Here is a 27,459-nt window from a genome sequence, read left to right on the forward strand (position 1 = left end):
CTGATGTACTGTAATATGGCTAAAAAGGATAAGTTCAATCACACCCATGTCAGAATCACCGTTCGGGATCCCAAGTCCCTCGTCACCTCGCCTTGTGCAAGTGCTCCTTTTATGTACATTATTTATTATTAGTAAAACAATAAAAAACATTGCGTTATGCTGTAAGCCCTGTGAACTATAGCTACCGTAAACCTAGTCGATCTGGGGAGCAGCTCCTTAGTGGATCTCCTGCTTCCACTTGTCGCGCGCCTCGAGTTTGGCCTCCGGCACCAGCGAACTCTTTGCGCCGCCCAGGATATTGGTGGTGGCTTGGGTGGCCAGGACCGCCGGGCAGACGACCAGCTGCGGAATCTGGCGCACCACCGCGCCCACGGCTCCACTGTAGCCCTTCTGGTCGTGCTCCGTGATGGCGGCTTCGATGAGTGTGTTGGCCGATTCGTTGATGCCCTCCCTCACTATGGTGTAGGCGTTGGCCACGCCCTCGCGCAGATCCTTGGGTCGCCCTTGTCGCCTCCTCTTGCCCTGTCTGCCGCCCTTTCTCTTCTTCATGGAGGGACCTGCAGATAACATATCGAAGGTGGTCTCCGCTGTGAATTGCAGCAGGTGTATGATTCTGGACGTGATCTCCAGGGCAGCCAGTGCTGTGCGGGCCGTGAAACTCTGTGCGCCCAGCTGGAATCCCCTAATAATCCGTCCATCCTTGTTGTACTGCTCGATGGGCAGTCGGAACAGATCGTAGATACCCTGGAAAAGCTGCAGCACCGCATTCGTGGGTCCGATTCCGCTTAGGATATTAGGCAGTTGATTCCGCTTGATGTCCTTCAGCCACTCCTTGGCCAGGAACTCGCAGAGTTTGTTCCACCCCAAGATGCCCCGGCGATTCACGATTTCCCGTAAATTAATTCCGGATCCCTGCAGCTGGGCGAGACCCATGATAAGGCCGGTGACTGGTCCGCGGGAAAGTTCAATCCGCCGTCCATGATAGTCGAAGCAAATGGGTAGTGCTGGACTGAAGATCACCTCGCGGAAGAACACAGGTGGAGCCGTTGCAGGATCCTCCTCGAACTCGTTTTCTAAGCTGTTCTCTTCAATCAGCACATTTAGGTTCCTCTCCACCATCTCCTTAACTTCGGAGTCGGGTAACTCATCTGATAACTCCTCCGGCAGTTTGCTTACCGACATTACCGGCATATCCGTTGTCGACGAACTGGCCTCCGTCTTTGTGCCACCAGCAGCACTAGCCGAGTTCCGGAACATACCCGAAAAGAAGTCCTCGAGGAAGAGCAGAGTATCCTGGTCTATATTGAGTTTGATGGGCAGAATGGAGACCCTCAAGGAACACTCTTCCGCGGAGCTCTTTTGTGGATTTGGACGCACATTCAGAGCCTTCACTATAACCATGTTCTCGTCCGGCTTGTGGGACAAATTGTTGCCCGTCGGGTGATACAGAAACTTGTTGATGTCCGAGGAGCGCAATCTATCTCTTATTTCGATTTCCGACACAAGGAGCACCTGACGGGACGAGTACATGGAGGTCAACGGGTAGGTTTCGTAGGAGAACCGGATCTTGGAGAGCTGCATCTCCACCAGAACCTCCAGATTGCGCTGGGATCCTTTGGGTTGTTTTGGCAGGCTCTTCTTGGAACCCTTTTTGTCCTGTTTTTCTTGTTCTTGAGCTTGCGACACTCCGTACTTGTAGGTATCGGACATGCCAAAGCCACTGGTTGCTGATGAAGAGGATTTCTTGAGAGGTTCATCAGGAAAATCCCGGCCGCCATAAAGGTGCCAGGTGAAGGTCATCTCGCAGAGGGTGTAACTGCTCTCGGCCACTGGGAAATTAGCTGGAGGCCTCAGAAGATCCACCTTCTCGTGCGGCAACTCAAAGTGGTTATCCACAATCTGCAGGGGGTCCTCCGAGATGTAAATCTGCTTGACACCAAACTTATCCATGCGTGAAATCTCCTCGTCATGAATGATGTCGAAATCCCGCTCCTCGAGGGACGCGTTGCCCAGGGACCCCAGCTCCTGCTGCACTTGGGAGCCTAGTGAAGTCTGAGGTTGCACTTGGCTTTGGTGGTGGTAGTAGGACTGTAAGATCACATTTGACTCAAAGTCCAGGATGTCTCCGATGATCGAGGGACTCTCAACCATCAGGGGTGTGTTCTGCAGCTTGACGGGCGTGGATTTCCTCTTCTCCTTTGGCTCATCCGGGAAGTAGAAGATCTCAATGCCCTCCTCCCGGCCGCCTGGAGATTTTGTAGCCCTGAGATTGGGCGAGCACTCTACGTCTATCACAGCATCGGCCATCAGTTTGCTCACATGGTTCTGGGTGTGTTCGCTCACCTCATGCTCCTCATTGGGTTTTGGCTCTGCGGGTTTCGTATCCTCATTCAAGATGGGCTCCTCTGGCGGACACAGATCCCTGTCGTTGGCCAAATAGGCTATGAGTTGCGCCAAAGCTGCTGCCGAATCGTAGCAAGTCTTCAGATGCATATCGTGGATGGAGGAGCGCAGATCCACTCGCGGTTGTCCACTACCTTCCGCATTCAAGCGGAAGGATATATTCAGCAGTCCCAGATTCAATACAGGTATCAAGGAGTCGTTGGATTCATGAACCAATCCCAGTTGCAGGACGCAATCCTCGGCCAGGAGTCGCAAGGTGCAGCCACTCATCGATGATATGATATTGCTGCTCAAGGTACAGTACCCCAGATCCAGGAAGGCGCGTTGTGGGAAGAATTTGGGGCGATAGTCTATCCCAGCATTCCACACATGCAACTGCAGCTCGGAGACCAGAGCAAACGGTTCGTATTCCTCGATGGGAAAGTCGGCCACGTCCATAAAGTCGATGAGTTGATTCAGCCAAGAGTGCTCCGAGTGGCAGGAGTGATGCTGCAGAATGGCACCACTTATCCCAAAGGACATCTTCATCCGCTTGATGCGCTGCTCCGGCTGCTTCTTGATCTCAGCCACGAGGGATAACACTTCATTCCTTTTCCTGTCCGGCTGCTGATGAACATTGGGGAAATTATAGATCGTGGGCAGCAGGTTTTTATCCGCCAAATCACTCCAAGCCAACTCCAAATCCTGAAGCGTATTTCCGCAATGCAAAGCCTCGATCTCGCCCAGCTGGATGCAGAAAAAACTCCTATTCGAATCGTTGTCCAAGCCATTCACTGTAAACAAACGCAGCTCCTTTATGTTCACCTGAAACTTACCGCACTCCTTGGATCGCTGGTTGGTCTCGGCATCCAGAAGATGCGAAAACAGAATCAATGATCCCTGCTCCACAAACAACTCAAAGGAGAAGGCTTCATTCCGAACTGGTGGCGCTGGTGGAGCAGAAACCGTTGGCTCCGCCATGGAAAAGTATATGCTGCTCTCCATGGTACTGGTACTGAGCAGCAAGTTCCTTCTGAACTCCTCCAGCTGGGGCTCTGCATACAGGTTTTTCGACTCTGGGACTTCGTTATCCGTATGGATGTCATAGTGCGGAGACCGTGGTTCCCACATAAAGAGATCTCCGTTCAAACGGTTGTATATCAATTCATACATACTCTTGGATTCCAGCACAACCTTAACTTGTGGAATAAACGTAAATATCTTTAGTTTGGAGCACTGGGTGCAACTATCGCAGAATTCATTGATCTCCTCCGTTTCACCAGGCAAAAGGGAATCAGTTTTGTCCACACTGCCATCGAGTCCCTCTACATGGGAGGTGTAGCCAAAGGTACATTTTGAGCTAAAGGGTGACTTCCTTGCTTTCTTCTGACCATCAGTCGTGTCCTTCAACTGAAGTACGTCAATTTGGATCTTCTTGTTCGGCTGCATTCTTTGCTGGCATTTCAAGAGGTGCACGGCGCTCTGCTTATCCGCATCACAATAAAACACATCTAGTTCATCCGAAACGATGCTTATCTGAGACCTCGAACTGACGACCAGGGCGCGGAACTCCACGGCCAAGAAATCACGTCGCACATTCTTCTTCCACCAGGGAATCTTTTGCGGATCGTTGGCCGCTCTGCCATCCACCACAGGAAAACGCAAGTGAAGACGCAGATTTTCGGACTTCACTACAAACTCCGTTTGGTTGGGATCATCTGGATAGGCCGTTGACGATGTCGAGTCCGCGGAAAACGGAGAACAGCCAAAGAGCGCTCCTAGTCGATCGTATATGGATACATCCAATTCTGCCGTACATTCATCTAAACTGACTTCAATTTTGTTGGAACAATGATTGTGGTTCTGCTTGAACATGAACGAGGAGCTCTGCGTGAGCACGATCTCCGGTCGGATGTGGTAGCCATCCGGGCAGTTTCGCTGGCGGTCAAACTGAAGCAGATGCTCCATGGAGTTATCCAGGACCTCGATGAGATCCACCGCAGTGGCGGACAGAGTAGTCCGCGATGTGAGCTCCTGGAAATAGCGCTGCTGGCTTCCACTAACGATTATTGGGGCTGCACGTAGCAGGAGGTACTGCTGATTCTGCAGCGGCATGTGATTCTCTAGGAGCGTGCCCAAAAAGAAACCACTGGCAGTGTCCGAGTAAAGAAGGTAACTTGCGTGATCGAAAACCGTGCTGCAACTGTCGATGTTGGCCGTGTTTTGGATAAGAATGTCCTGGTGCAAAGCAATGCCGTAGATTTTCGAGATCTGCACCTTGAACTTGAGGATCTCGCCGGATTTCTCTGTGTACCCCAACTCCTGCTGGAGAGTATTGGTACAGGAGGTGACCATGCTGTTTGTGGACTCGCTCATCTTTCGACTCCGTGCGTAACCGCTCCTCGGGGGATTTCCATAGGCGGAGTATTCGGAGGGGTCGGCTTCTGACATTCCTGTACACCAGTCTGCATTCTGGCCCAAAATCCCCGTCATCCGGGTTGGCTGCTGCAGACTTTGCATCTGATACTCACTGGGCGGAGCCGATTTCAAGCTTCTGCCCTTTTTGGGTCGCTCCTGCTGACCACCGCAGTTGAAGCCCTTGGAGAACTCGACAAGCAGGTGAATTTGGCGCGGCGTGAGCATGAAGTATATGTCGTCCAGACTGAGTTCTAGGCTGACCTTGGGCCCAACTATATTTTCCGTCTGCTTGATGTTGATTTGGATGTTTTGCGCTCCCTTGAGCTCCACAATCTTGCAAAGCTGCTCGTAAGGAGTGGGTCCGTACTGGTGATCCATTACATCAAGCACTTCAGATGTGTGCAAGCTAAGGCCCTCGATCACCAAATTGTGTTTGGCTATCATGGGCAGTGCATTGAAGCTGCTGTTGGGATCTTCTTCGGTTTCAGTGTCCTGGGAGGTGGACATGGGCATCTCGTAGCCCGTCTTATTTTTGTACTCCACATGACTGGCCTGGAAGGAGAGCACCAGCTTCCTGTCCGATCTGGGCATCAGGTACTCTATGTTCAAAGTAGTATTTGTTAGCTTGGCCCGTATGCGATTGAGGACATTGTCGATGGTTTCTGCGAACTTCTCCAGCCCAATCAGGGCGTTATTGTGGTTCAGGAAGGGCACATCGTCATCCACCTGCTTCATGCATTCCTCGGCCATTTGCATCGAGCTGCTCACCGACGACCACATGGACTCCAGCATGGTGGTGCCGCTCTGATAGCGTGTGACTGGCCTCAAGGTAATGGTTAGATTGTGGATCTCAAGGCTACTGTCATTGGTCATCAGCGCATTCCAGGGCACTACGACCGTCAGACGGCCAATGTGGCCCGAGACCACTTCGAAGGCCCAGCCCTGATCCTCGAAGAGATCGTTGAAGGCGTTGACCTTCAGGAATATGTCCTCCACCACCGCCTTGCCATTGTAAAGGTCCACCTTCAGCTGTTCCAGGTTCAAATTATTCTCGAAAAACTGGCCCAGGTATCGCTGAAGCAGGTAGCGACACATTTTCGTCTTGAGGCCATCCCAGGGATTAAACCACGACATCGTGACTGGGTTTTTGCCCTAACTTTCCACGTTCGCCTTCTTTGTGCGTTTTACAATTTTATGCGAGTTGTTTTTCCAGCGCAGCAGCAGCAGCAGCAACAACAACACCCCTTTGTTATTGTTTTCTGGGTGGCGAATCACGGAAACGGAAGAGAATTGAGGCTTAAATTGGTGATAAGACTCTAGTAAAAACGCTTACCACTCACATTTTTTGATTGGCGGGGGCGGAGGGCGGCTGTGGGCGGGTATATATGTGCATTATTTTGGAAAATAATGAATTAATAAAGCGCAGTAGCAAGTGACCATCAAGTTGGCCCTTGTTCTTCCTCTTTTTGTTGCTGCGGCCAGTGTGGCCAGGTGTGAGGAGTTCGCTAAATACCCCCTGCTGAGGGCAATGCGGGGGAGGACGAACAGTGCGTTTTAAATTTAAATGTTTATTTGCACATGTAACTCAACGGCTGTTCACTAATTTGTCAATTAAAATTAGTACGCAGTTTTTTAATAATTTCCAAATATACATAAATTAGTTTTTGAATTAATTTGCAAGCTACCTGTTTGATGTATATTTATATTTACCATTCATTTTAATGTTAGTTTCTGCTTTGCGTGTATAAATTTATTTTCCCAAAGGCTTCTAACATTGTATTATTTTAACAACAAATAATTTCCATCGACAAACTATTCAAAACCAAAACCACCTGTTGCTACCCTGCAACAAAGTCATGCTTTGGCCAGTGTTGGAAAACGCAGCTCCACAGCTGTTTTGCAAAGTTCTTAATTATATTTTTGTTTGCTTATTTTTTTCTTTTGTTTTCCTTTCGCTTGCAATTATTATGTTTATTTGGCATTATTTGACCCTCTTGTGCCTTGGTTTCGCCCTTGACGATGCGAAGTCCATCAAGAAATCGCAGGCTAATCTCTTGGAACCAATACTTGATCCGGATGAGAAGCTGGGGAAGATGGGGAAGTCCCCACCCGACATCTCCAATGATGTGCAACGTGTGCAGGTTCCATTAGGTGCTTCGCCCGGCGATGATGACTGGCAGGGCAAGTGGTTTCCTCATGCCCCTGGACAACAGCAGGAGACGATGGAATCTAAAATTAAGAGCACCACCGAGGCAGTTGCTCCGCTGGAGTCCACAACCAAGGACGGTTGGGAGGGCAAGTGGTTTCCACAAGCCCCTGGCGCACCACACGTGGTAAAGAAAAAACCGCTGGTCGGTAAGGAAACGAAGTCGGAGGAGTCCACAACCCAGGACCCTTGGCAGGGCAAATGGTTTCCCCAGGGTCCCCACGAACCTCACAAACCAAATAAGAGCATTTGTGATGATGGCAAGGTGAGTTTTGCTTTACAAATAATACTTAAAGGGTATTCCTCCCAAAAAACAGAATGTATGGAACATGGGGAATCCCTTTAAATTCTGCTGAATGCTTTGCCTACATTGTTGTTACAATTTTTCAGAGCAACCTTGCAGTGGACTTCGATCCAAATGACATCCGTGATAGCCTGAATTACCTTTGCATCAGCAGCAATCGCAGCTTGTATCAGCCGGATTTGTCCAGAGAAGCCATACTCACGGAGCACTTCCTGCCCAGCGCCTATCTGCCGCCTGCCAAGTGCCTTAATGAGCCCATCAGTTACTCCCATCTGCCTGCCACCAAGTAAGGCGAACTATACCAGAATTTCCTGCTAATCTTAAACTTGTATCTTTATTACCAGTGGACATTATCGGCCTATGCCCGCTGAATATGGCACATATTCCTACTTGCCACCTCAGCGATACGTTCGTAATCTGGCGGAAGGTGCCATCGTAATGCTCTACCATCCCTGCGCTTTTCCCGGCCAAGTAAAGCAGCTGCAGGACATCGTGGGTGGCTGCCTGTATCGCCATCTGGTGTCACCCTCGCTGGCTCTAAGTCCGGAGCGACCACTGGCCCTGCTGGCCTGGAGTCGCAGCCTGGAGATGTCCGTGGTGGATCGGCAACTGGCGGCGGACTTCATCCAGAAACACTCCAAGCAGGGACCCCTTGCACCGGAGGAAATGTCGCGGGTGGTTGCCAAAAGACAGACCTACAAGGAGGGCCTTCTCACGGAAGCGCACTTGGTCACCACGGCGGATGACTACGAGGTGTGCGGTTACATGCAGGAGGAGATGTAGGGTGAATGTGTTACCTATTTTTTGTTAATAAAATTCGAATACTTTGTCAATTTTTTTTAATTATTTATTTACCCATCTAAAACATTTTAATGACTTGCATAAGATTCTACTGCAGCTGAAGAGTCGGAATTCTCGATTGATATAATTAAATTAGTTCTGATTAATTAAAATAAGCATATAATATATATGCACTTAATAATATAGATTGTTAAGCGATTTTAGTAGAAAAGTCGTTACTTTGAATTTTGCCAGTGGGAACTTACAGCATTTGCAGAATAGCACTAACGCCTTCTGCGTTTTGGTATTTTCGCGTGTCTCGCTTACTGTCCTCGGTTCGGTTTAGTTCTCTTTTCTCCGGATAAAATCAAATTCAATAAACGATCGCCAAACGATCCCCCACTTGGTCGCAACACAAACAACGTCGCCCGAAAGCCGACGGCTGCATCACCATCCCCTCTCCGGAAAACCCAGGAAACCCCGGATCCAAAGTGTAGCCCCCCTTCGCAAAAGAAGAAGAAGAACAACAACATTAGTGGAGAGGTGAAACAAAGGAGACTCGCACTAAAAACAATTAATTTCGCAAATTGTGGGCTCCACAACGTCGATAAATCACGTGATTGTGCAGTTTGTATAGACCGAGACCAGAGAACTCAGCTATTTGCAGCGTATCCTGCTTGGATTTCAGGCTTTACATAACATCCAAGGCGGGCCATTCGAAGGAGGAGCGGAAAAGGATTGCATTCACTGCAGTCACTGGAGCCAAGAACAACGCGAATACGGCTTACATAAGGGGGAAAGGATACTAAGGAAATCCCCAGATAACCCTCTACTTCCACCATGAACAACCTAGCAGATACTGTTGTAGTTGATCCTGGATTTGGTGGCGGGGACAAGCAGCAGCAGGCAGGACCGGCGCCGCAGGATGCCAGCGTGGTGGTTCCTCCGCCGGCCACCAAGCAATCCTCGGCCCTGAAGAAGACCAGTCGGTACAGGAGTCGCTCGCTAAGTGCCTCCTCAACGGATTCCTTCAGCTCCGCCAGCTACACGGGCAGCAGCGAGGATGGCGACGACGTGCCGCCTAGGGAAAAGGTCCAAAAGAACTCCAGAGGCAGCTCCGACTTCTGTGTAAGGAACATAGCCGCCCAGCATGCATTTGGCCGGCGGGAGATCGAGATCGCGGAGCAGGAGATGCCGGGCATCATTGCGCTAAAGAAGCGGGCAGCCGAGGACAAGCCGCTGAAGGACGCCAAGATCGTGGGATGCACACACATCAACGCCCAGACTGCGGTGCTCATCGAGACGCTGGTGGAACTGGGCGCCAGTGTGCGTTGGGCCGCCTGTAACATTTACTCCACGCAGGTGAGTTCTGGTTTACGACCCATCCGCCATATTCATTTAGCTATTTATTACCATACGTCGCGTAAAAAGTCATGGGGTTTTAACTTTTTTGTTTAAAAATTATACATTTGTGGCGACGAAAGGCCACATTTAGGCTGCCAAATGCATTTAATGGATATATTTAAACTCATTTTTCCATATTTATTTAAATTCATATGCATATGGCTGGCTTGGTCACTTGATCTGCTCGGTCGCTTGGAGACAATTGTTGTCACGCCAGGCGGCGCAAACAAATGATCAACCATGTTAATCAATTAAGCGGCCGTGGCTCAAGTGTTTGGCAATCGCTGAGTAATTGATGTGCCCTGAATTGGGTCGCCATATCATTGGGAGTGGAAGTTACGGACGCAGTTTGGTTTCCAGCATCGAAACGGCTGCGGTTACTCGATCTGTTTGCCTATTCCTGCGGCGTGGCCGATGCAATTAGCACGAGTCTGCTGACTCTAAACAATTTATGGGACCTCTAATGAAGCGATGCGAGTGCGAGGGCGCGGACGCGGACACGGGCACAGGCCCTCCCCCGATCATTTATGCACCCATCCGTCTCAGCTTTTATCGCCCACGGCCCCCGACAGCCTGTCACGCTGATTCACCTGTATCACCTCGGACTTATCAGCCGAGCTACGCTACGAGTGCCGTGCTTAGCGAGGGTGGAGCCCGATGCCTATCAGCCCGATATAAGTCAGATATTAGCAAACGTTTACGCTGCATTAGGGTGACTCGATTTATCAGGCCAGGCGTACTTTCGAAACTCTTGAGGGCTTTACCTGTTTGACAATCATTTTATTTGCTTTGAAGGACTATTATTTTTAGAAAAAAATGGAACTGTGCTATACTAATAACTTATTATTTTTTAGAACGAAGTGGCCGCTGCTTTGGCCGAATCTGGAATCCCGATCTTCGCCTGGCGCGGCGAGACGGAGGAGGACTTCTGGTGGTGCATCGATCGCTGCGTGAACGCGGAGAACTGGCAGCCAAACATGATCCTGGACGATGGCGGCGATGCCACGCACTTAATGCTGAAGAAGTACCCGACCATGTTCAAGTTGGTCAAAGGAATCGTGGAGGAAAGCGTCACCGGAGTGCACAGACTATATCAGCTCTCTAAGGCCGGCAAGCTCACGGTGCCAGCGATGAATGTAAACGATTCGGTGACAAAGACCAAGTTCGACAACCTGTACAGCTGTAAGGAATCCATCCTGGACAGTCTCAAGCGCTCCACGGACGTGATGTTCGGTGGCAAGCAGGTCGTGGTCTGTGGCTACGGTGATGTGGGCAAAGGATGTGCTCAGGCTCTAAAGGGACAGGTGAATAGCTCTTCTTAGTACAAATATGATGTCTTTATTAACTTTTCAATCTGCAATCACAGGGCTGCATTGTGTACATCACGGAGATCGATCCCATTTGCGCTCTGCAGGCCAGTATGGATGGATTCCGTGTGGTCAAGCTGAACGAGGTGATTCGCAACGTGGACATTGTGGTGACGGCGACAGGCAACAAGAACGTAGTGGTGCGCGAGCACATGGACAAAATGAAGAGTGGCTGCATCGTGTGCAATATGGGCCACTCGAACACGGAAATCGATGTGAATGGCCTGCGCACACCGGACTTGACCTGGGAGAAGGTGCGCTCCCAGGTGGACCACATTATCTGGCCGGAGGGCAAGTACATCATACTGCTGGCCGAGGGCAGGCTGGTTAACCTGAGCTGCTCCAGCATCCCCTCGTTTGCCGTGTCCATCACCTCGGCCACCCAGGCCTTGGCCCTAATTGAGCTTTTCAATGCCCCGCCCGGACGCTACAAGTCGGACGTCTACTTGCTGCCGAAGAAGATGGACGAATATGTTGCCAGCCTGCACCTGCCCACCTTCGATGCCCATTTGACAGAGCTGAGCGACGAGCAGGCCAAGTATATGGGCCTGAACAAGGCCGGTCCTTTCAAGCCCAACTACTACCGCTACTAGGATGAAAGATGGGCGGATGCGGACAATAACACCAGCAATTAGAAGAAACAACAACGCCAACGAAAGTATTGTCTTTGCGAAGAAGTAAAACTATTTAAAACAATTGTTGACACACACACACACGGAAAACACAAAAGGATAAGGAAAGGAGAACACAAAGTTACTATTACTATTGTATTGCTTAGTTTAGCTCGAGCGGAATTCTTGGTTGCTTTTTGTTAGCATTTAAAGTCTTCGACATAGTATTTAGCACTCGCTTTAGCCGCAGGAGTATTCCCTCCGTTTACTTATCATCATCCATGACTCTCTAAACCCCAAACTAATCTTGCCCCAAGAATTTATCCCCTTCAACATTTTTGTAGCCGGTTACTTGAATTTATTTTAGATATTTCGAATGCCTGTCAATCAGACTGCTATAGCTCAAAAGACGCGATTAGTTCTCTAAACGTATATTTCTAATTTGGAATTGATAATATTTGTAATTGATTTATAAGCTGAGACATAATGGTATATTTGCATGATATTTATAAACCTATTTCGTGTAAAATCGATGTAAATTGTAATGTAAACGGATTTCCTGACTAATTCCTTTTTTGAGCTACGACAGCTGTGCAATAAGTGATCGATTTAACCTCTCGTATTGTTTACGTACTTAATTTGTTAATGTTTATGCCCCCGCTTTTGATTATGACACTTTTGTACTTTCGTTTCGTCCCGAGAGCGTTGATGGAAATGCAGTGCAAAGTATTCCATTTATTCAATTATATACACGCTGGCATATATATCAGATCGAGAATTATATATATATATACAATGCATATATACACCTAATATGTATATTAGAAAAAGTGAAAAATGTTTGTAAGAAATTTGTGAGAAACGCAAAACAATAAAAAAGGGATTCTTTATTGAGCAATTAGATCTGTTCTACTGATTGATTTTTCCCCCGTCAACCCGAATGTAAACCAGGAAAAGTAGCTTTCTTATTTTTCAGATGCATCACTCGTCTATTTCTCTTTTTATTACTCGATACTTGCCTTAAACTTGTTATGTTTTTCTTTGATACTTTATAAAATGTAAACTACACGAGTTTGTCATAAAAAATCATACACGTTATGTTTACAATCGTTTTTTATATAATTTTTCCGTTCATCTTGCGCTTGTGGCATGAACTCATCTTAAAATGCCGTAAAGTGCATATCAAACCCGTCCTAATTAGGTTAATGCTAAACACATGCGTCAACTAAATCTTAATCAAAGGTTGCGGAAAAAACAAATCCAAGCGGAGCCGAAAGTTACAGGGGATTGGTAAACCAGGCTGGCTGAGAGGCGTACACATATATTTGCATCTGGAGGGGATTGGAGGGCGGATCTAGTCGAGAAAGTGTGGCTTAAGGTGCTTCAGCATGCCAAAGGTGCGGAACCGACGGATCTTCATCACCTTCATCAGCTCATCGTCACAGATGGCGAACTGCTTGTTCTTGGGGTCGTACAGATCCCGCTCCTTGATGATGGCCCACACCTTCTTCACCACCTCGTGGCGCGGCAGGGAGGACTCACCCATGAGGGCGCTCAGTTCCGGTGAGAGATTGTATGCTCGTGTGAAGCCGGTGCTCTTACGTCCCGATCCTGCTCCTCCGGCTGCCTTGGCCTTTTTCTTGGCCGCCGGCTTCTTGACCACCTCGTAGTCCGAGTCCGAGCCGGCATCGCTCTCGGTGCCGGAATCGTCGGCATTGAGGGTCTTGCGCTTCTTCTTGGGTGCCTTGTGCTTCGTGGGCTGTGGCCTCTTCTTGGGTCCCGGCTTCTTCTTCTTCTGGGCCTCCTCCTCGCTGCTGCTGGGGTCCTCCTCCTCACTGGGCTCGCTCTCATCGTCGGGATCCGCATCAGGATCCTTGCCGTCGTCATCGTCTTCATCCTCCTCGTCCTGCTGCTCGTTAATCACCTCCATTACGATCTTGTCAAACTCCTTCTTGCGGCTCAGCAGGGAGCAGTTCAGCTTCCCCTCCACCTGCTCGCGCACCCTCTTTGCCGAAATGGTGGCCAAATCGGCGTCCTTCAGCACCGCCTGAATCTCACGACGCAGGTCCTCGCTGGAGATGTCCGACATCTTTGTTCGTGGTGTTCCTCGTTTTCCTGCGGTACACGTAGGTCTTTCAGCCTGCGGGTCACAAGAGGGGCATTTTCGATTATTCCAGTATAAGCACAAGGTATTCCCAGTTATTTTTCACTTACCGGAGCTCCGTTTTCGGTGGTAAATTCACGTTTTTTCGGATTCTTTGCGGCGATTAAAAAGACAGCCCTTTTTCGTTTTTTCTTTACACCAAGAAGTCCCGGCGTCTCTATAGGGTTGCAACTTGATGACAGCTCCAATCGGTATCGATAATTGTTTTCAGACAGCGCTGCCAAATCTGGCTAGCTGTTAGGTGTACCGAAACGGGCTACTGGAAATTTAAATAAATCTGAAGAATATTTATTACTATAACTCATTACATGCGACTAGTGTGTCAGCTGCTTAAAACTCTTAAGTGCGCTGATGGACTGCTCTACAAAATCTTTTTAAAACATTACGTTTGTATAAAACTTATCCAAGGTAGTGTCCTGATTCAATGACATTAGAAATGTCAAAAAATGTTTCACCCCGCCAAAATCTTTCAATTATTCCTCAAAAATTGTTCAATGGGTATGATTATACTATTTAAAATACAATTCAATGATCATAGTTGAATTTTTCGTATCTATGTGATATTTTTGCATTTGTTGAAAGTTATATCGCTATCGATTTCCAATCGCCTTTGATTGAAAATTTTAAAGAACCTGGTCACCCGGAATCAGCTCTAATCTGTTGACATATCGATAGTCTCAGCTAGCCATCGATTCTTGTACCAGCTCTAAGAACGTCGCGTATTTGTTAAAAACTAAAACTAAATAATATTTAACATTCGACTTAAGTTCGCCCCGCGCCTCCAAACGCTTCTCAGATGTGCAATAAGTTCTTGGCTTTATCGTGGGCCGTCTACGTGTCGCGAAATCCGCTCCGATTTGAGCAGCTGCAGCAACAATAACAATATATATAAAAGAGACCAGCAACAACTACAAACACACACAACCACGGCAACAACAACAACGTGCGCTGAGGTAATTTTGCTATTTTTTCTGCTTCTTTTTTGTTTATTTATATAAATGAGCGTGTGTGCGAGTTTTGTGCGTGCGATGTGCGTGAGATTCCCGTCTAAATTTGATTTTTGCTGCAATTTTTATGTAGGCCCCCTTTATTTAATTGCATTTATGTATATCTATCTGGCGGCTGCTTTTAATCCGCTTTCTGGTAGAGATTCGCAAAGTTTTCTCATCTCCCTTTGGCTCCTATTCGTCGCTTTTCGCTACTCCGCTTTGTGCCGCTGCTTCGCGTCTTTGTTTTGCCGGCGTTTCGACTGCTTTTTGTTGTCTTCTTATGTCCGAGACTGCGACGCCCTTTTTCCAATTGGAATTTTCGCTCTCCTGAATTTAGGTTTTTTGATTAGAAATCAATAACCAAATACAACAAATAAATGTGTAGCTTACAATACAACATATAACACAGATTATTTAAACTCTTTCATATATATTGCAAGTAATAAAATTCGGCTTGTATCCATGCAATGCATTTTATAGGGGCTTGACTGTACTGTGCCTCATAAAACTATTATTGTTTCTATTATTGCTATTTATACTGAGTCAGTTCCTTAGGCTAAAGGCATTAGGTTCAGCAATTTTGTGAGGGAATTACCCGGTATCTATAAAAATGTGTGCTGAGATACATATGTACATACATATACACATACATATGTAAGTATAAAACTGATAAAAAAAATGCACAATCCGTGATAAGAGAATAAAGAACTTATTTCAATGTATAATTCAGCATCCAAAATGCAATGACCCCGGGGAACATTATCGCTTAAGAACAATTCTCAAACAAATTTAAATATTTTAGTGGTTTAATTCGGTATATTTCCAGAAGTTAATGCGTATTTTGTAACATTATTAGTCGATCAAAATATTTATTTATTGCAGCGGGTGTGCTACGTGTTGCCAGGCATTCATTTCTTATTTTTGTTAGTCTTTTTATTTATTTTGGCTTGTTGTCGACGTACAGTGCCTGCTTGAAGTATACAGCCGCTACCTGTTGCTATTCGCGCCGTCGAAAATGATAGCATAGTTTTCGCAGTCAGTGTGGAAAACAGATTTTGGATTTCATTTTTTCTTTAAACCAATTATATGTTCTTGGCATAGTTTTTGTTTTTATTTTGTTTACCGATCTAACATATCTCATTTAAGTAATCACATAAATTATCGCAGGTTATGAAATCAGGCGACGAAATAGGTTTTTTCAAAAGTTTTTTCGCGTATAAATAGATCTCTTGGGAAACATAACTATTAATTAATTCAAATTTACGTCCATTACTTGTATAATTAATGTATTATGCAGTGAAGAATGGTTCTAATCAATTATAAATATTTAAAAGTTCAATAGGTAAAATCAGTAAAAAATGAAATATTGGTAATGAAAATCGGCTGAAGTTTCCCGCTGTTTCGAATGATTTTTGTTTATAGCTGCTTTAAAACTAAATGCTCGCTGTGCCGTTTCGTCATTATGAAACGACGTCAAATAAGAGCAGCAAAACTTTCGCATGGTGAAAAATGTTTTTCCATTTTCCGCCGCCGCTCCTGCCCCCCGAGGAACGAGAGAAAGACTTTTCTCGCCCACGCCGAAAATTCTGACGCGCTCGATTTGTGTTTGTCTTGATGCCGTGTTCCCATACTTTTTATGCTATCCGCTAATAATTTATGCACAAAAATCCAGAAATAAATAAGCAATGCCTGCATTAAGGCGATCAAAAAGTGAGCGTTCTTGGTGCACAGTGGGCCATAAAAGTCGGCCCACTCATAACTCATAGGCCAACTATTTGCCTGTGACCCTGGGCGAGGTGCTTGACAGCGGCAACAATTAGATTCGGATGGATGTGCATGTAGCTTTTTATGTTTCTAGCATGTGCACCATTAATGTGTGCAAAAGCCGAAATTCGCCAATAAATTCCCTTTTTTTCGGTGCATTCTGCTTGGCCCTGGCATTGCACTTGCAGCATGGAAAGTGGGAAATTGTGCAATGGCCGCAAATGGAAAAATCGCATGGGCGATATTTTCCCTTGAATTACGGTTCACTTTGTTTACGACAATTTCCCAATCGCAGACTGCACAGAAAGCAAGGAATTGAACGCATTAAACTGAAAAAGATATACCCATAGATACAGTAGCTAAACAATTAAACGGCTCGAGTTTGGAAATTATGGAAAATAATTTAAAATCATTACTATGTTACCTAATTTTTATGTGATCTACATACTTAGTGGTCATTGCATGTAATGGTTTAAGATTTATGTCCATGATATGCTGGTATCCACTGTATTGGGGGGCTGGGAATAGTTTGTGACTACAGGCGTCATAAAACAGCACGCCCACAACCATGACACAATCGAAGATGATGCCTGGTAATCCGCCGCCCATTCGCCCAATTTTCCCCGGGGGTCTGAAAAGCCTTTTGACGTTTGCGCCCAATTTGGCCATAAATTTAAGAAATGATTCTATACAAAATTCTGCACTCGTCAGTCGGGCAGAGCAAGCATTTTGTGTCGCTAAATCAAAACGAACGACAGCGAAAATCAGAGCTGAGTCAATTTTATTATTTTTAGTTGCTGCTTTCGGAATGTGCTTTTATGTTATACTTTTAAACGTATATTTCTATTTGCGAATTATAAGAAATATATATTGGCGCTATATTTATCCCAATTAGTTGCAGCGTTCTAAATTTATATTTGCGATTTACTTTGATTTTCATTTGCCTGCATTCCTCGGCCGCAAATCAATCGAAAGAGCAAATTCGATGGGGATACTGATCGGGGATTAGTCATGCAGGTGGTTCTCACTACATCTTTTGGCCCACCACAATCGATTTGAAATCAATTCGCAGCTCGGTATGTGTTTAGATTCTACAAGCATCATAAATTATATTTTATGGCTGGAATCGATTCCCCAACGTCCAATTGCCCAATTTGTGAATTTGTTTATTGGCAGAAAATTATGCTGCGATCTGGCGAAAGTTTTTTTCAGAGACGTTGCTTTTCAAGGTCGTTGAAATGTTTGCAAAGGATTTTTGCAGTTAAGATCTCTGCTTTGGATGGTGGCCAAATAATAAATATTATTTTTTTCGCATTTTTCACTTGGCATATCTTTTTGTTGCTCCTTGGGATATGGAGGCTCGGGAAAATAAATAGAAGGTGTCGGGGACCGGAAAATGAAATGGGGAAATATATTTTAGGAAGTCAGTCGTATATAATATATATTTAAAGTGTTAAGGCTATACTCAGATGCGAATACTGCTTGCTTTAAGATGCATTGAACTTCAGGGGGCTACATTTGGTTACTGCCTAACTTGTTTTGGGGATTATGCGACTATTATTTATATAAGGCAATGTCAAGTACTGATTGGAAAAGAAATTGGACTGCTTCATATAATCGTATTTGGTAAAAATAATACTAAGTATCACTTAAATGACCATTAATTGCTGTCTTGTGACAGCCAAGGATTCGGCACCAATCAATTTCAACCTTTGAGGGACCTTGGCGCATTTCCCCGAAACCGAACCCACCCGAAGATGATTAGACTAAGTGCAGGCAGACGCCTTGACCCACAAACCCACTTAGGAACCGATCCCAAACGATCGTAGGACCCCAAATACCCGACTAAGTGAGCAACTCTCCTTAGTGTAGGGTGCTTGGGAAAGTAGACCGAAAACTTTGAAGAAAACTTTTCGAAATTAAGAGCCGTGCGCCGATCTCTACGGCCGGACTCTCCGGCGAGAGGATCTACAGTTCTATTTTCGAAAAAGCGTTTTCGAAACTCGGAGAGTGAAAGAGCGAGATGCTGCTCGTAGATTCGTTTGTTGTTCGTGTAGGAAATGTGAAAGTTCATTGTTTCATTGAGGAAAAATGGTGAAAAAGCCAAATTATCTAACATTGGCGAGATGCTGCGCCGGAGAGGCGTTCGAAAATTTTGAAGATTTCGAATTCGGTATTCGAAATGGGAGCAGATCGCCGTGCGCCCGGAATATCTACACTCAGTGGTCTCTGCGGAGGTTTCACGTTTGAACGTCTCTCGAACGAAAACAGACGATTTTCACGGAAAAGCGCAATGTGAAAGCCAAAAAAGACTAGAAATAGCCTGGCGTGACGTCCCACACAGACGACAGACAGCAGAACGATTAGCACCGTCAGTAGCGGACTATAGCGAACCGAGAGAGGATCTTACGCCCGATCTAACCGATCTAACTGATCTTAAAGTGTTTAGCCTAAGAAGTGTTACGAAAATGCCAACATTCCATTGCTGAAAACCCTGCTAAAAGATATATCCGAGTTAGCGAAGATTGATTGAGAAGAAACCATAGATTCCTGACAGCAGGTGGTTGTGTCGCGCGAGTGTTCCTAGTGCCGAAACCCAAGGATGTGTCTCTAATAGCCCGCCGATCATCGCCGTTAATCGAGCCAAGCAGGATCCCAAAAAAGAAACTCCGATAGGACTGCACCTGCACCACCGGGCTTCAGTGGTTCGTGTGGTTTGCGGGGACCATGCCGGTCATTGCCGACGCCGCCAGCGATGAGCCACCAGCAAAATGTTGCAAACATTGTGAGGGTATGCCTAGATCTTACATCCAACCTATCCAACCTATCCAAATATCCAGATATCTACCTATCCACCACCGTTCTATGTAAACAACAATGGCCGGAAAAAGTGCAGTGCAGTGCAGTGCAGCGGGTTCGTTAACCGATTCCGCCGCCGCTGTTCTTGGCTATTAACTCCGGCCCAAAATCCAAACACAATTGAAAGATTTATGCTTGATTTGCCACCATCCCCCTGCGCGCTCCCTGCCTTCCCCGCCACTTGACTGACATTAACTTTGCTTTCCATTTGTTTGTTTTAATTATTGTTGCTCTTTGCCCTGCGGCAGCAATTGCTGGCCACTTAGTTTTTCCTGCTACCAAAAGCAAATTGAAAAAAAGCCGCTGACGGGTGTACTTAAAATTTTTTTCGGCAGTAGTGGAAAATCATGACAGCTAACGCCACCGGCTGCAAAAAATAGGCCTCGAGATTAGCTGGGGAAAAATTGACTTTCGCCCGGATTTTGACAACATTAAAATGTGACCGGAAATGTCAAAATATTTTGCTTATTTAATTAGTTTTTTTTACCTGTACGCACATGCTTGGATTGTATTTTTTATTTCGTGGCTACTGTGGCAAATAAAGTCAGATTGAAATTTAGTTATTTAGTGCAACTCACTCAATTGTAATACTAAATCGCTGAAAGTATTATTTATTTATTGAATTTTTAAAATGCTGAAAATATTTATTCCAATTTAAAAATTGGTAGTTCCAGAGGCATAAACTCGTAATAAATTAATCTTATATATTAATATCCAAACTTAATTGGGTCAAATTTGATCGTATTTAAGCTATGCGATAAGCTCATATTTAAATCTGTGAGGTGCACATCAGTTAGTTTAGTTAAATTAAGCAAAAGTGTTGTCCCTAATGAGCGGAGGCTGTTTTTTTTATTCGTTTTTGCTGCCTTTTGGCCGTGCGTTTTCTGCTTGGCACGCGCTCAATGTCAAACTGACCAGCCCACCGTCCCCGCCCCCATCCACGCCACACCCCAAACCCCACCACTACCCACCACCCCCAGCCCTTCTCCGCCTTGGCTAACGAGCTGTTAAAAATAAAGCATTGTAAAATGTTGTCAACAAATGCAGACATTGTATGAATATATAATGTAACGAGGAACCCAGCATATGTGCTAAAGTTAAACAAAGCGTGGGCGAACCCCAGAAAACGCAGTCGCCGAATCGAAAATCATACGGAAAATATTTGATATAGATAAATGGGCATATGCAACTCATATAGAAAGCGTTCTTTCGTAACCGATCACCTTTCGAAAGACAAGGAAAATCTTTGACAATAAACAACCAATAATCTGTAATGCAATATTTACGAAATAAATAAATAATTACTTTACCTGATAATATTCCTAGACCAATACAATAGTTTAGGTGTCAGATCCGTGTACTCTTTAAAGAAAACTCCTTTTATCTTCGAAAAGGCAAATAATCCGCTGCTGCCACTTGTTGAAACCTACGATAAATAAACTTTTGTCTGAAGCGTTTAAAAATAAATAAATTACTCTAATACCCAGAATTAATCAAACTAAAAACCAAGCGAACAACAGGCTAAGCCAAATCATCTTGGCCATATAAACGACTTGTTTACAACAATGCAGTCTTGTTTACAAATAGCAGAGAAGAGGAGAAAAATTCCATTTCTTGCGGCTAATCGGAACGTAAAATTTTCCAAGCCTTGACACTCTTTCAATATATCGCGCGCATATATTTTTATTTTTTTGTGATATATAGTGAATTTGATGGCTGTGATTAGACGACTGCACCAGAATGTTGGATAAAATTTAATTTTGGTTTTTTCGTTTATGGCTTTTTTATTTACATGATAAACGAGTGGCAGCCTGCTCGACAAAATTAGCTGCCGTGCGACCAAAGCCAGAATAATATGTAATTTAATGAAAAAGAAAAGCGAAACAGGCACCGACGACTGCTGTCCCTTTCCAGCCGGTTTTTCTTTTCATTTTCCCTGGTTTTTATGACCAATTTCAATGTAATTTTTAGTGCTGACTGGGGCACAAGGTGTTGTCATTTTGTGTTTTCTGCGTGTGAGCGCTCCTAAACACTTTAAAATGAGTGTCGCTGGGGCTATTTACAGTCGTCCTCTTCAGCTACCCCTTGCCACCCATTGAATCCCCTTTGTCCGGGCATTCCTGACATCTCATTCGATTGCTTCTCTGTTTGGGGGGAGACAAATCGTGCTGAACTGTGAATTCAAAAAGGGGGAAATTTTCATTTTCAGTTGTTCAGCCGAAGAATTTGTGGATCAATCGTTGGTCGAGCTGCCAAAAGCTCATTGAACTGTTTGTTGCACGGAGAAAAAAGTTATAGTTAATGTTAGTTAATAATGTCAAACTATAAGTATATACAACCTTTGTTGTGTAAAAGTTTAAATGAAATATTTTATTATTATTTTAAATAGATTTAAGCAAGTAATTTTCATTTGCTTACTTTTCCCATTTTTGCTCTCTGTAGCCCCAAAACTACTAACCCAAAAGCACTCAGTTTGCAATTGGAAAATCAATCAACTTGGAGGCTTTTCCAGCCAGCCGCCCAATGGCAAATTCAAAATTTCACTTACAACTCGGCGAGCCGCACACAAAGTGGCAAATAAATTTGCACTTGCATCATCATCATCATCTTGGCTATTTCGTATCGAAGGGAATGAATAGGAATACGAATACACAAATATACGAATACAAGAATACGAGTATGAATATTGATATTCCATGGCAGCCACAGCGTCGTGTTCGATTGTTTTTCCTCAGTTTTCCCCACAGCGCGCCAATGTGTGAAAAACATGCCGCAAAATTGCCGAAAAAGCCAAACGCACACATGGAAATTGCGGCCGACTGTGTGTATTTGCATTTTGCCCATTTTTGTAGTCAAATTTCGGTTGTATTCTGAATCAGCCTGGGTTTGGATCCTCCGTCCGTCCCACTTTCGACCACTTTTTGCCTCCCTTTCTGGCGTCTTGTTCGTTTTTTGGGCGAGCGTGTACAACGGGGCGTATGAATATATAGAAATTTATTACTCCTGCTTTTCTGGCTTGTTTTGTTGTTTTTTGTTTCTAGCTTGCGCAATGTTTACACACATTAAATGGCAGCGTCCAGTCAAAGTCAGAATTCATGTACGCGGCAAAGAAAGAGAAGGGAATCGATCGTTGGTTTTTTTTTTTTGGGGAAAACAGCGGAGAAGTTCAGCTACACTAGGGAAAATATTTTCAAAAATTGTAGAACTCACATTATTAGTGTTATAATTCCTTTAAGATGAGGTCACTCCTCAACCCAATTGCTAACATTACTGTATTAACAATATCGCTTGCAATATAAAACCAAAAAAGGATTACAGTTTCCCCCGCTTTACGCAGTGTGCATTACTTTTGCATGTTGCAGACACATGTTCTCGAGCGGGAAACCTAAACAACAACAGCAACAGGCAGTTTTCCGCGGATATATATGAGAATCCGCAGCGTATGGCAGCGCTATATAGCCCACATTGTCCAGTTTTACCTAGTTTTGCAATTTGGCCGGCCAAGAAATTCGTTGGAAAATTCGGAAAACGAAAGCGCACGCATTTGTGCAAATAAACAGTGTGTGGGCGTGTGCGGGGGTGGAAAGCAGGTGGGGGTGGGTGGTTTTTAAAGGGGTGGGCGCAATGCTACATCTATACATCTATACTTCTAAGCACTGTCTGAATAATTCACAATGGGTATTGGGCCTACAAGTGGGCGTATTAGATATTGAAATCAGAATGAAATATTCACGAGCTTGTTAACCACATAAATGAACGTTAAGCAGCGAAGCATTTTTAAATTTAGTTATTTAATTTCTAGTTAAAGTTTGCCCAAGTAGCGAACCCAAAGCCAGTCTAAATAATCTTTTCTTCTATTTGCATAAGCAGCTTTGCCTCTTGTGCTTTTACTCATTTTTCCTGAAAGACAGCAATAATTTGCTATTGCCACTGGAAACTACTGCATTCCAATCTCACAATAGAATCGGAAAAAATGTGGAAAACACAGAGACCGAGAACGAGAACGAGAAGAGGGGGACTTGTCTCTGGGATCTCGAGCTGGCAATCTGCAGGTGTTCCTTGCGCTGGATAAACAAATTACCTGGCTCCTCTTCGCCCCTTTATCTTTGTATCGTTGAATTCCCCTTCTGACTTATTGGCGAATATTTTCCTTGGTAATTTAGTGAAGTTTTCATGCGAGAAGCGTTCGTCTCTGTCTTTGCAAAGGTCGTTCTTCATGTTACACATTGCCTTTTATTTAATAAACTGATTCGCCTTGCCTCGACTGCATTTATTCGGCCGTTTCGCTTATTGAAATGGAATCCCATGAATTTTTTATTGTAAATGCAACAATTTGTATTCATGGCATCGCTAGGGTCGAGTTCAAGACCCAAGTTTATCGAGACCGGGATGATGTAGCATGACCATTATGACCAAAATTCCGACGTGATGGCGGCGGCGGCCTTGATTTTGAACTCATTTCAATGAAAATTGCAGCATTAAAATCGAGGCTAAGAACGAAAGATGGTTGTGAAAACTGAAAACTCAGCAAGGTTGCTGCAAGTAATTCAGGTGAAAAGAGAAACTTAAGGCACTTTCCTTTTGCAGTTAGGTGAATGCAGTTCATTACAGTTATCAGAGCCAGAAAATGTAAATGTTATTTGCAGGACATACCCATTACTCTGATTTCCAGCCCATAAACTTTGGCTAAACTTTAAGTATTATCTTGTGGGGCAACACTCTTGCAAATGGCACCTCCATCCATAACCCAAAGGCAGCCCCATTTAGCGCGAAAACACCCACGAAAATACACACATTTCGGAACAGAGTCCGGCGCACGCCTCATTAGAACACCTTTCAGTTTGCTGTGTAATTTTCGCAACGTTTTTAATGGCGTGCGGGGACATTTTGGCACTCGAGTGACCGTGTGCGTTTTACCTATACCCCATCCACGCCGCATTTCCCTGCGAGTTTCCTCGCATTTTCCTTGGTTTTCCCTGGCTGCTGCTGCGTCGCACGCAAAACTATTTAGAGAAGTGTCAAGAAATGTCTGCATTTTGCATTCGCCGTGGCCATTGCATTGCAACATCGTTGCAGCAGTCACACGCCTGCCACCGCATATATGTACTATATATTATACTCGTATGTGCACTGTATTTTATGTGGTACGAGTATATATGCGATATCTGGTGCGGGAGGGCGTTGATAAATTACAAAACATTGCGGTGGCTATTTTAAATGTGGCATGAAATTTGCTTTTTGCATATAATTCGCTTTTTTAGCAGCGCTTTTTATGCTGTCAACGGAATCGGGTCTATATGGCATCTATATCTCAGGCTTTCGGCTTTCTGCTTGAGCGAAAACTATGTCAGATTCCCCAATTGCTTTCGAGTGCATAAACGAACACTTCTTTTAAACAAAAGCGTCCAAACACGCAACGCAATTGCCGAAGAAAAATACAGAAACAAAAAAACCGAGAACCAAACGAAATTGTCATCTGCGTTGCGTTTTGTTTGTTTGGCGTTTTGTGATTTATTTTCGCTTTGACAAATGCACAAAAATTTGACCATGGCATGTCAAGAAGTGTGGTCATTGTATTTATAATGCCGCTCCGATATAGATAAATTGGCCGACGGGATGAGGGGGAGGAGCTGGGACTGCTGAGCGATAGATGACTGAATGGGTCTTCCAGAAAAAGAAACTGATTCGAAAAGGATTGGACAGACGCGTGATCCGAGTGGCTAATTAGTCAGGGATACACGAAAGCATCTCGAAAATCTACGTGAAATGTGTTTGAAATTAGGCAGAGATTTTTCACAACGCATAGCAATCAGATAATGAATTATGAAATTGAGAATTGCTTTCGGTGGTTGCCTTAAGGGAAATGATTAAAAATATATTTCACAAACTTATTTTACATACTAAAATCTTTAAGTCGTTTTAAAAGCCAGAGTAGATTGCAAATGTATTTACAAAATGAATTTGCTTTCCAAACTGAGAGATTCAAAGAAGCCTTGCTGATATCCTTTGAATGCCAATTAGTTCACTTGGCGAACAATTACTGCCTGCTTATGCAGCTTTGCATCTTTAATTAGAGTAGTTCTCGCTCGTGCAGTGGGCAATTAATGCCGGCAAAGTCGGATAACTTCATTTCCGCTGAACAAACAACAACAGCTGGGCGGAGTTGTCTGATGCATATTAATAAACATGAATATTGTCAATGTGGGTCAGGAAAAAAAAAAATTGAAAAATAGCAAAATGGCATAAAGGGAATCAAAAGAGCTAAAACGTAGAGCAGAAATAAAGACCAGGCGCTGCAGGCCATACGATAAAAATAGAAACCCCGCGAATTGAAGTTGAAACAGGTGCATGCTGCACGATTCGAGTTCTCTTTATGCATTTTTGTTTGCTGCAATGTTTGCTCTTGGTTGGGGGTCAATTTAATGTTTGACTCTTTCGCACTTTTCAACTTTTCCATACAGTTTTTCACACCTTCGACTTTGTTTTTTTGGCACACTTCAAAAGTGCATGCAATAGTTTTTCTCACATGTTTGCCTGTGCAAATTCAATTTAATCAAAAAGGTGTTTCAAAAACAATTGTGATTAAATAAAATAATGTTGTCATTTAAAGGGGTGTCAATTCGACTTCAGCCTGCCTTTTTCATTCCGTTATTGTCCTTTTGTGGCAGTGAAAGAAATTGCATTTTACACTCGCTGACATGGCGCAAATCTATGGAAGCTGGAATCTGGAATCTGGCAGCACACAACTTTTCAATTTCCCCCACAAATCCCATGCACATGCCAGTTAGTTGGCCCGACAATGCAATCAACATAAATACAAATCCCTAAACTATTTTAATGTCGACTTGACCCCAAAATGTGTACCTCCTGTCCTCTGTGCTGGCTTAAAGTGTAGTAGTGTTGATGTGGTAATGGAAAAGTTTGGCCAACAAAAAAATAGACAAAAATTGGCACTCAAAGAGCCAACTTAAAAACGCATCAAAGTCGGTTTTTGGCCTTTTGCCAAAGCTGCCAACAGGGCGTATACGTAATCAGATGTGTTGCCGTCCCCCAGGAAAGTTTCGTGCGATGGCTTTTGCTCTGGGGAGTCAATTGTTGTGCATGAAGGCGGTAATACACTTTGAGGTTTCCATTTTTGGGTCCATTTCATAGATTATTTAGCAAGCTAACTTTTAGCGTTTATTGGGAAAGTGTCAGCAAAAGGCAACTCATGATAAATTACTCATCCCTGGGGAAGAAAATGCTACTTTGAGGTAATAAAGACCTCTAAGAAATGTTTAAACTGCGCTTGTGTATTCCATCACTCGATTCTTGTTAATATCATTTATTTTCAAAGATTAAATGTCAGCTTCTTGTTTAATAAAAAATCTGCATTGCCTCACACTGGAAATTGGTTTTTCAACAATTTCTATAGAACGTTGAACTCTGCGCCCAATAAACATGTACATGTATATGTGCTGTGATAAAAGGGGCAGATATTGCTGCTATTGTGAAACACATTGCAGACACTTCAGTTCATTGACATCTAGCTAATATTTTGCCATTAGCCCGCAAAGAAGCTGTGTCCCAATTTTATGGTGGCAAAAAAACAGGGAAGAAATATGGACACCATAATGAAAATGTAAACCCAGACGTGGCCCAATATTTTACAAAGATTTTGCATAAATTGCGATGTTGGGCCGCCTGTGAAAATGCGAAACAATCAAATGGCAATTAACACTTTCCAAGCAAATCACATGTTAATGCCCCATTCCGATAGATATGGCCTGGCCATCTTGTGCTTTTGGGCCTAATTGATTGGCCTGGCCAATAACCTCCGCCATCTAGTTTCTGCCCACAATTAGTGGAAATTTGTTGATTTGCATAAATTTGTTTTCCCCCTTCTATTTTTTTTGTTCCTCGATCCGCTATTGTTTAGTTCGTGATCTGTCTGATTTTGGGCTGACTTTTTTATTGGTTTCAGTTGCGCATTTCCCATTGGAATTGTTTATGTTTATGCTGTGTATTGTTAACTTAAATATTTGGCTGCCATTGCAGGCGGCTCATCATGCACAGATTAAAAGCTTCGCATTTTTTGTTCACTTTTCAGTGAAACATCACAGAATCATTCTGTATGACTAACTATTTAATATCAATGTAAATAGTAGCGAGCTAAATAGTACACTAGAAACTTCGCATTAATGAAAGCTAAAGAGAAGTAAACAAGCCTTG

The 27,459-nt window shown here is 44.3% G+C and overlaps 5 protein-coding genes and 1 long non-coding RNA gene across 9 annotated transcripts in view; 3 read left to right on the top strand and 3 right to left on the bottom strand.

The window, feature by feature from the left end:
• Positions 1-104: 104 nt before the first annotated feature.
• LOC6533472 (autophagy-related protein 2 homolog A) lies at positions 105-6,285 on the bottom strand. Of its 2 annotated transcripts, none has more exons than XM_002094147.3 (2): positions 6,141-6,285; positions 105-6,059 (listed from the first exon to the last, which is right to left on the bottom strand). In XM_002094147.3, the coding sequence occupies exon 2, from the start codon at positions 5,932-5,934 to the stop codon at positions 217-219; it is 5,718 nt and encodes a 1,905-aa protein (XP_002094183.1). In that variant the 5' UTR covers positions 5,935-6,059; positions 6,141-6,285; the 3' UTR covers positions 105-216. The 2 variants fall into 2 exon arrangements, with proteins under 2 accessions (XP_002094183.1, XP_039229474.1); XM_039373540.1 differs by having other exon boundaries at positions 6,134-6,275.
• A 380-nt stretch (positions 6,286-6,665) lies between these two features.
• LOC6533473 lies at positions 6,666-8,143 on the top strand. The gene is made up of 3 exons (XM_002094148.4): positions 6,666-7,271; positions 7,397-7,596; positions 7,655-8,143. Exons 1-3 carry the CDS (start codon positions 6,768-6,770, stop codon positions 8,091-8,093), a joined length of 1,143 nt encoding a protein of 380 aa, XP_002094184.3. The 5' UTR covers positions 6,666-6,767; the 3' UTR covers positions 8,094-8,143.
• A 267-nt stretch (positions 8,144-8,410) lies between these two features.
• Positions 8,411-12,373, top strand: LOC6533474 (adenosylhomocysteinase-like 1). Of its 2 annotated transcripts, XM_015194559.3 has the most exons (4): positions 8,411-8,717; positions 8,779-9,452; positions 10,349-10,798; positions 10,861-12,373. In XM_015194559.3, the coding sequence occupies exons 2-4, from the start codon at positions 8,931-8,933 to the stop codon at positions 11,452-11,454; spliced, it is 1,566 nt and encodes a 521-aa protein (XP_015050045.1). In that variant the 5' UTR covers positions 8,411-8,717; positions 8,779-8,930; the 3' UTR covers positions 11,455-12,373. The 2 variants fall into 2 exon arrangements, with proteins under 2 accessions (XP_015050045.1, XP_002094185.1); XM_002094149.4 differs by having other exon boundaries at positions 8,411-9,452.
• Positions 12,374-12,437: 64 nt separating this feature from the next.
• On the bottom strand, positions 12,438-13,846 carry LOC6533475 (upstream activation factor subunit spp27). Its single transcript, XM_002094150.3, has 2 exons — positions 13,687-13,846; positions 12,438-13,612 (listed from the first exon to the last, which is right to left on the bottom strand). The coding sequence occupies exon 2, from the start codon at positions 13,559-13,561 to the stop codon at positions 12,827-12,829; it is 735 nt and encodes a 244-aa protein (XP_002094186.1). The 5' UTR covers positions 13,562-13,612; positions 13,687-13,846; the 3' UTR covers positions 12,438-12,826.
• A 4,754-nt stretch (positions 13,847-18,600) lies between these two features.
• LOC6533477 (myocardin-related transcription factor B) overlaps positions 18,601-27,459 on the top strand; it is a 40,365-nt gene continuing 31,506 nt past the window's right edge. The window contains exon 1 of the mRNA XM_015194561.3: positions 18,601-19,180. Coding sequence (XP_015050047.1) covers positions 19,117-19,180 — 64 coding nt within the window. The 5' untranslated portion in view covers positions 18,601-19,116. The remainder of the gene's footprint in view (positions 19,181-27,459) is intronic.
• LOC120321391 lies at positions 21,013-26,617 on the bottom strand. 2 transcript variants are annotated; one of them, XR_005560989.1, is made up of 2 exons: positions 25,150-26,617; positions 21,013-21,421 (listed from the first exon to the last, which is right to left on the bottom strand). It is a non-coding gene; the product is annotated as an uncharacterized LOC120321391 (long non-coding RNA). The 2 variants fall into 2 exon arrangements; XR_005560988.1 differs by having other exon boundaries at positions 23,330-26,617.

This window comes from Drosophila yakuba, chromosome 3L, assembly GCF_016746365.2.
Source record: "Drosophila yakuba strain Tai18E2 chromosome 3L, Prin_Dyak_Tai18E2_2.1, whole genome shotgun sequence".
NCBI classification, from domain to species: Eukaryota; Metazoa; Arthropoda; class Insecta; order Diptera; family Drosophilidae; genus Drosophila; species Drosophila yakuba.

Bases quoted from the DNA above. Each gene is read 5' to 3' on its own strand.
- LOC6533473 (XM_002094148.4), top strand. From the start codon at position 6,768: ATGTTTATTTGGCATTATTTGACCCTCTTGTGCCTTGGTTTCGCCCTT. The intron at 7,272-7,396 runs GTGAGTTTTGCT...ACAATTTTTCAG, and splicing joins GCATTTGTGATGATGGCAAG to AGCAACCTTGCAGTGGACTT. The intron at 7,597-7,654 runs GTAAGGCGAACT...CTTTATTACCAG, and splicing joins TCCCATCTGCCTGCCACCAA to TGGACATTATCGGCCTATGC.
- LOC6533474 (XM_002094149.4), top strand. From the start codon at position 8,931: ATGAACAACCTAGCAGATACTGTTGTAGTTGATCCTGGATTTGGTGGC. The intron at 9,453-10,348 runs GTGAGTTCTGGT...ATTATTTTTTAG, and splicing joins GTAACATTTACTCCACGCAG to AACGAAGTGGCCGCTGCTTT. The intron at 10,799-10,860 runs GTGAATAGCTCT...CTGCAATCACAG, and splicing joins CTCAGGCTCTAAAGGGACAG to GGCTGCATTGTGTACATCAC.
- LOC6533475 (XM_002094150.3), bottom strand. From the start codon at position 13,561: ATGTCGGACATCTCCAGCGAGGACCTGCGTCGTGAGATTCAGGCGGTG.
- LOC6533472 (XM_002094147.3), bottom strand. From the start codon at position 5,934: ATGTCGTGGTTTAATCCCTGGGATGGCCTCAAGACGAAAATGTGTCGC.